This window comes from Uranotaenia lowii, chromosome 1 (assembly GCF_029784155.1).
Source record: "Uranotaenia lowii strain MFRU-FL chromosome 1, ASM2978415v1, whole genome shotgun sequence".
Lineage (NCBI taxonomy): Eukaryota > Metazoa > Arthropoda > Insecta > Diptera > Culicidae > Uranotaenia > Uranotaenia lowii.
Window position 1 is genome coordinate 92,887,976 of NC_073691.1, and position 7,646 is coordinate 92,895,621.

The window sequence follows — 7,646 nt, forward strand, 5'->3', positions numbered from 1 at the left end:
AATCTTAAAATGGCATACCTTTCCAGTTTAAGTTTAAACAATAAGTAGCTACTTGAAAGCAAGTGATGAATATGATAATTAAGAAATTTAAATTTTTCAATTTTTTTTTATATCAGGAAATTCTTATTCGGTTTTACCGAATCAGCCATTTCTATAACAAAAAGGCAAAAAGTGGGGTTTTCTAACTGTCAAATTGTAGGTATTTAAAATAAAAAGTTTTTGAAATGTGTCCACGTTGACATCTGGGGAGCGGGGTAGGGGTTAGCCAAATGTCCACGCTTTCTACGGAGGGGGAGGAGGGGGTCAAAAATTTAATTATTCTGTCCACGTGGTATCTGAACGGCCGCTTAATTTTATCAGATATTCATTCCAAAACCAAAATCCACAAAACATAACTAGCTACTATGCAAACCACCACCCCCCCCCCCCCCCCCCCCACCCCCGCTAAACGCGTCACATAATATTTGAATGGTCCCTAACTATTATGAATGTGTAATCTGTGTAGCAAAGCATATCGGGTCGGCTAATTCCATATCAAGCCACCGGATTTGCGAAGATCGGAGAAGTCCCCTTGTTACCACCACAGAAATATTTTAGTTCATCATCACCTCTGTATGATCAACATCAGATTTTTGAGTTCAAAACCAAAATTAAAATTTCGACTTCCCCGATTCCCTGATGTTAAAATCAAGTTTATGTTGTCTTATAAACATTCAAATGGCTAACAAGTGGTTTGGATCGAGTTTTAAAGCCAATTCTTAAAAATCCCGCATATGTAAATCATTACGAGAAAAAAAACAGAAAGTTGAATTTCGAGCAAAAATATTTTTTTGAAATAGGATTATCAAATTATCAAAGAGCCTCTCGAGCCACCAAAATGAATGTGATATAGAGTAAATTAGCAATGTTTTTATTTTCCGATATTTCCAAAATGTATTTTCAGTAATGAGACACATGTGTGGAAAATAAATTAACCCAGGAATTAAAAAATAACCTTTGCACCGTTCCGAATTTGGGGAACTCAAACGAATCATTGATGTACTTAGGCCGGAACAAATTTGCAATCCTTCTTTTGTCAGTTGAAACAGCTCGAGGAAGGGTTAAAAAAAATCCAAATTTTCAATAAACGGGAACAAATTATATGCAAGCTTGCATGCAACAAACTTGCATATAATAATTAAATTCGAAAAATCTCGAAAACAAAAGATGATACAATTCTTATCTTCTACAGTTTGACTTTCGGTGTTGCAAATATTTGAATTTTTCAGATTTTTAAATAAAATATCTTAAACCTTTGAATCGGTGACAAAAGGAAAATTTGAAATTTTCTCCGGCCATGGTTTCTATTGTAGAATAAGGATCAAATTTCATATCCCCTCACAAAGCTAACAAAGTATTTCTATGGGTAAAAATATTAATGCATTGTTTGGAGGAAGGTTACCATCAATGTGTTGTTACTCGAGTTCTCATGAATGATCACGGCAAGGTTTTTGTCTGCTATTAGTTCTGTATTTTACGTTGTAGAACATTTCAAGAACCATTAGATACCGATTACTATCAATAATATATGGGTTAAGAAAAAAATGATACCGTTCACTTTTTAGATGTTGCTAAGTCAAAGGGATAAACTTTACTCTTCAAACTACCGAAGATGGTTTCTAGTACAAACTTTCTGCGTTTGATGATCGTGGTTTTTTCAATTTCTCCATATTCTTAATGACGATGTCGTGCAAGGAGCAGTAGCGGTTTCTAACTTCGCTCAGCACAAGCCATAAACTGAGGAATTCTTTCTCGTCCAGTTCCTGAAAATTGTGGATCGTTATGAGACATCGGACGAGATCAAGATTCACGTTAATGTTACCTGAACGGCGCGACGATAGTCATCGATATGCGGATATTTTGCCACCTTGGAAACTACCTTAGCTCGCGATACAAAGTATCGCGAGATTTGATCGAAGAACGCAGCAGCTTCCGTTTCTACGGACTGAATTTCCGCCAGGGTGTCTTCCTGGATCGAAACGCCGAAATTGTTGCCATCTTCAATTTTAGGAATCATAAAGGAAATCCACATCTTGAGCAGATTGGAGTCTTCAACTAGCGCCCGAATCACCGGTTTGACCACCTTGATCAACTCGCAGATGGGTGTGTTGCACTGGACGCGACCACTCGGAAGAACCATCACCTTGGTGCCGCTCACCGAGCAAAGGTCCAGCCGGGCACGTTTGGCTCCCGGTTCATCGGACGATTCGGATGTTCCCTTGTCCCCTTCGGCGTTGCTGGTGATCTCGATGGGGTCTGGTACTGGAATGTTGAGGTCCTAAATAAAGAAAACGAAAAGGTATTTTGTTTTGGTTGTGGTAAGTTAATTTATTTTGACACGTGCTTTCTCACAAGACTACTGTGACAAAGCAAAGCGTAAATTGTAAATTTTGGAATCGAACGAAATTACCTAATCCACTGTCGAAAACTGGCACAAAAAATTTTCAAAGTTTTCATTTCATGCCTTCAACTTTTTAATTTTTTTTTTAGTGTGTTTGCTCTAGCTTTATGTTAACAAGACCGTTATCGTGGATATAATTGTTAGTTAGATCTAAGTGTAAGGATAAGAAGAGTTTTCACATTAACATACATACTTCCGATTTATCTTTCACGTGGATTGATATTCCTACAGTACCGTCAACTGGGGCATCATGCAACACTTTCTAATTTCAATGGCTTCTAAAAACTAATTAGTTTCACCAGTTATTTTTAGTAAAACCATGCGATTTTCGTCCTGCTAAGAAAAAGGGGTAAGTCGCAACAAATTATGTTTTTATTGAAAAATCAAATGAAAACGTTAGACAGTAATTTTTTTATTTTATTCGTATTTAATTTTACATTTTTTTTCAGTCAAAAATGTTTTGAAGGAAAAAGCCCAAGGGTGTTGCATACATTTAGGGGTAAAAAATCTACTAGCTGAAATCATTAAAATTAAAGTTTGGATGGATGAAATTTTGAAAACAACAAACGCGTAATGCAAAACAATCATATTCCAACATATGGAAACAAGATTAAAAAGGTGAATCTTCGATTTGCAATTTCATGCATTTTAGCCCAGACTGGTAACTTATCAAAAGATTATCAAAATTATCAAAAGATTTATTTTAAAAAAGTGTGATTTTCCGAAAAATATTTTTACACACATAGTGTTGGTATAGGATAACAAAAGTAATAACAAGTTTGTAGGTGATTTCATTAAGCCAATTTTTCATACTGGGTAAAGTTTTTTACGGAAAAGAAAAATTTAAAAATTTGTACATCTATTGCTTTATTTTTTTCAATTTTCCATGAGAATCAAAAACTTAAAAAAAACTAGCCCCGTTTGACGGTACATCGGAATATTTCGTTTTATCTATTGCTAAAAGGTAACGTTTTGAAAACTTGTCAGAATTTGTTCTTTTTATTCAACTTTTTCTCTTAAAGTGAGATAAGTGAACATGAGCTAAGCCAAAACTCGTAATAGTTTGGTGTCAGAGGTCACTTCTGAGTCAGAAGTTTTGATTCCAAGCAAACATGACTTTTGTTGAGTAGTTTAATTTTTAATTCGATGCGCTTAAAAATTTCAGAATCATTTTAATTTAAACCTTAGTATGTTAATGTGCTATATTAATCTCTCTTAACGATTTCTATCTTTGACCTTGTATGACAGTTACATGTAACTTTGAGGCCAGCGTATTTCGATCAATAAACTTAAAGCAAAATAAATGAAAATATATGCGAGTTTCGAAAAATCTGTTCCTTATCTGTATGTAGGTATGGTTCCTCTATGGTCCAGCCTATGCCTGTTGGCTTGGCCTTCGAATTTACTTCTAGGTCTTCCACACCAATTTGTCGAAGGAAGACATCTAACCCTCAGAAACTTACAATGGGTGGCATTCCACTTCGCTTGCAATAGTTTTCTTGGGTTATTATCAAACATTCTCTCAGGTTAATATAAAAATACAATGAAATATAAGAATACATAATTTTAAAACATATTTAGTTTAGAAAAATATGTTCCCCATTTTTAGCAATCGATTTGCATAAATTAAGGCGATATACGTATCAACAACACTGACACTTGAAACGCATGTTTGCTTGGAAAGCGCCTGCATTTATGCAAGCATTGCAGGTATGTATTTTCATCAATATGATGGTTACTGAAAAATGGGAAAGTTTTTGTTTGCGATGATATCAAAAAGTGTTTAGAAGCAAACGGGTGGTTGAATGTGAAAGAACAACTTTTATTCTTTGTATATGTATAGTTATAGTGCTATAAAGTCATTAAATGATACATTTTTGATATTTAAAAAGTAAGAAAATTTTCCAAGAGTAAGCCCTTATTGGACAAATGAATAGGAATCCTATCAAATGATAAACTTTGTAGAAAAATTGAAATAGAAATATTGGGAGGGCCTAGGGAAGGGAGGGAATATGTGAGGATAAAATTTAATTTGCATTTTAAAGCTAAAACTATTAAGCAATTATAATAATTTTTGCCGCTAGATGTATGCATCATCATTGTTTTTTTTTTTCGATTAGAAATGTTTTTAGAAGAAAACGTTTAAAAGCAAGTTAAAATTGATAAATTAGAATTTGTAAACAATTATGAAGGTGTTTTGTATCCTTTATGACCAAGAAAACTTGTTAAAACCGTAAAAATGGAGACTGATCAATGTAACCCCAAGGTATCAATTCCTGAACAGCGAAGAAATCGATTTTTAAATTCAAATTCAAAGTACCGTGAAGGACCCAATGGCCGCGCATTTAAGCTATGATGAATGTTCTCTGTGCCGTACAAAAATCGTTTTTTGTGCGATTCCGAAAACAAAAGCACTGACACGTAGTCAATCTTACGTTCTTTAAGGGAAAAATTTAAAAGTGAGAGATTTTTCATTCTAACGTCACAAAAAACGCGAATTTGTAAAAAGTGTTGGTGTACCAATGACCGCGCACGCTTATGATGCTTGTTCCAATCGCCGCTCACAAGTGTACCAATGGCCGCCCACTTCTTAATTTGGTTTAAACAGTGAATAAGGTATCCAAACAGTTTAAAATGCTGTTTACATAGCTCTCAGGCTCATTGCGATTATTCTCAGGTAAGGATTTTCAAGATTCACTCAACAAATACCGATTTGTCGTCATTGTTTTGTGAAACTAGTCTAGTGCAAAATTAGTATGAGGCGCCATTTTTACAAAGCATTATTTTGTCGGAAGATGGAACAATGTTTTCGGTCCCGATTTCGATAAATCATCACAAATTCGGCGAGCTGTCTGAAAATCCACGAGGAAACTGACCAACTAAAACTAAACAGATCCGGATTGCTATCTAACCTAAAATTTCCAACACTTTGTAGCAATTTTTATTAGATAATCGTTTCTTCTGACACTTTTTAAAAAAATTGTGCTTTTTCAGCCGGTTATGTGAAGGAAAACATTGATTGGAATACTTGCCTGTGAATCTTATGTAACCTTTGTGAAATTCCGAGGAAGTTCTCTAAGTTTAACTGCTGATAAATACTAGAATACTATCCGTGCGCGGCAATAGAAACATTCGAAAATCAAGTGTACCATTGGCCGTGTACAACAAAATTGTCATTTTTTCCGCAACAGAACCTTCAAACTGTTCACTTTTTTTTTCACAATTGATTCATTATACAGCAACAAATAACTTACGTTCGAAAATTTTTGCAAAAGTGCTCGAATTAAACACAAAAAACTGAATTACAAAAAGGGACCCGTTTAGCTCACTTGCTAAGGACAACAGAAAAAATGGCATCAGACAAAAACGATGTTTGTTTTTATTTTTTCCTGACCTCAAAAAGCAGAATAAATTTATTTCTAGTATGGCAAGTGAAAGATACGTAGCGGAGGTATCCGAAAATGCGAAACATAGAAATTTTCGTTGTTGAATTTCGGAGAAAATAAAGATTAAAGTTGAAAATGCGCGGCCATTGGTACTGCGCGGCCATTGGTGCTTTCACGGTAGTCTAATATATTTCTGCAACCATGTTTTACGTTTATAAGAGTCCAGTACTGGTTTTAAAAATACGAAACATGCCACATTCCCCTTAATAGGAAAAATAATCGAAAAATATTGAAAAAAGTGATCAATATAACCCCGTATAACGGACGGTACCCGGATTTAAATGTTCCAGAGCATAATACTCACGATCAAAACAAATATTTAAATAAGTAAACCAATATAGATTTTCGGTGCCCTAAATAAAAACAGCATCGGAGGTCTATGATGGGTAGAATCCGCAATGCACTTACCTGATAGACATCGGAAAAGTTCCGTTCGGCAAACTGGGGCGTCGCCAAAAGATCGTTTAGCTTGACGATTTTCTCCGGAAATCCTTTGATGATGAGATCTTCGGCTTTCTTGATCAAAGTATCCTTGTACTCTTGGACCTAAAATGAAGAAAACAAAGCATGTATTTTTAGATCAACTGCAACATGTTCGAACCTATACAATCATGCTTGAGAATTCTATGGATGAAATCATTTTTTTTTTCTTTGGAAATATAATTCGGCTGGGATTCCAAGTTCTGCGGACCAAAATCGGTTATGCTAGAACGCGTTCCTCCTAACCTTACTTTTTGCGTAGTACTGAAAATCCAGCTGCAAGTCTTTAGTTATACAAAAACTCAACTGCTTTGGAAGCAACGTTAACTGATGATAGAAGAATTATCTTTCGTTACTTTTCTGACTAAAATTCAGACCTAGCGTAAATCACATCCAACAACGAAGAAAAATATAGCGCGAATAAAAATTTGATAACTGCAGCCTACTGCGTCTCAGCGGATAACAATATTCATAGCTTACCTTTTTCGCGATTTCGTCTCCGTCTCCCATGGCTAGCGGATGCTCGTCGAAGGAAGGTTTTCGTATGCGGACAAAAAGTTCTAACTAGAGCAGAATATTCGATCAAAACCGATCGTGGAACACGGGAACGAAAATGCTAAACAGCTTGCCGAGTGATGGATTTTTCCGTCTTCTCTTCTGTCAGAAGATGCAGCAGCACAAAAGCATCCAACCGCGAGTGCGAACGAAGTTTGCCAAACAACAAGAAAAACGCGTGATTTGATTCCAGTGTGACCAGAAAAATCAATTAGGTAGCTGTTATCATTTTAGGTAGATTTTAGTTGCGAAGAAAAATTCTTGGGTATGTATTTTCATCTGTCATAGAGTTGTTTTTGACATTACTTACACACACACTTGCTGAGCGTGTACATATGAGACGAGACAATTAACCTCATAAACTCTGGGTACAAAAAAACGGACAGTCGATAGACAACTCAGAGAATGTCGGAACTCAGAGAATGTCGAGAGTCAACAATGTAAGAATTTGTTTGTAAATTACAAGTTGCAACTGATAACAGTATCAAATTGATTTTTCATTTATTCTGTCGGAGAACGACGGCCATAAATAGAAGTTGTCAGAGGACAACTTCGAACAGAAGGAAGAAGAAGAAGAAGAGAATGACGATAATTAAAATAATCTTTTTTTGTTTTATATTTTCGGCAAGGACCATGGGAGAACATTAAAGCCAAAGTGAAATCTGGCAACCTTTTCTACTAGCTGTCTTCTGCAGGGTTGCTTACTGGTTGGCGCAGCTGCAGGG

At 35.5% G+C, this 7,646-nt stretch overlaps 1 protein-coding gene across 2 annotated transcripts; it reads right to left on the reverse strand.

The window, feature by feature from the left end:
• Window positions 1–907: 907 nt before the first annotated feature.
• Window positions 908–7,098, reverse strand: LOC129740213 (proteasome activator complex subunit 3). Of its 2 annotated transcripts, none has more exons than XM_055731826.1 (4): window positions 6,847–7,098; window positions 6,295–6,432; window positions 1,862–2,317; window positions 908–1,802 (listed from the first exon to the last, which is right to left on the reverse strand). In XM_055731826.1, exons 1-4 carry the CDS (start codon window positions 6,874–6,876, stop codon window positions 1,659–1,661), a joined length of 768 nt encoding a protein of 255 aa, XP_055587801.1. In that variant the 5' UTR covers window positions 6,877–7,098; the 3' UTR covers window positions 908–1,658. The 2 variants fall into 2 exon arrangements, with proteins under 2 accessions (XP_055587801.1, XP_055587800.1); XM_055731825.1 differs by lacking the exon at window positions 6,847–7,098 and adding an exon at window positions 6,494–6,681.
• Between the last annotated feature and the right edge of the window lie 548 nt (window positions 7,099–7,646).

Excerpts from the sequence above, each read along its gene's own strand:
- LOC129740213 (XM_055731825.1), bottom strand. The coding sequence starts at position 6,526 with ATGATTTCATCCATAGAATTCTCAAGCATGATT. Across the intron at positions 6,433-6,493 it reads TAGAATTCTCAAGCATGATT|GTCCAAGAGTACAAGGATAC; the intron begins GTATAGGTTCGA and ends TCTTCATTTTAG. Across the intron at positions 1,803-1,861 it reads ACTATCGTCGCGCCGTTCAG|GAACTGGACGAGAAAGAATT; the intron begins GTAACATTAACG and ends CACAATTTTCAG.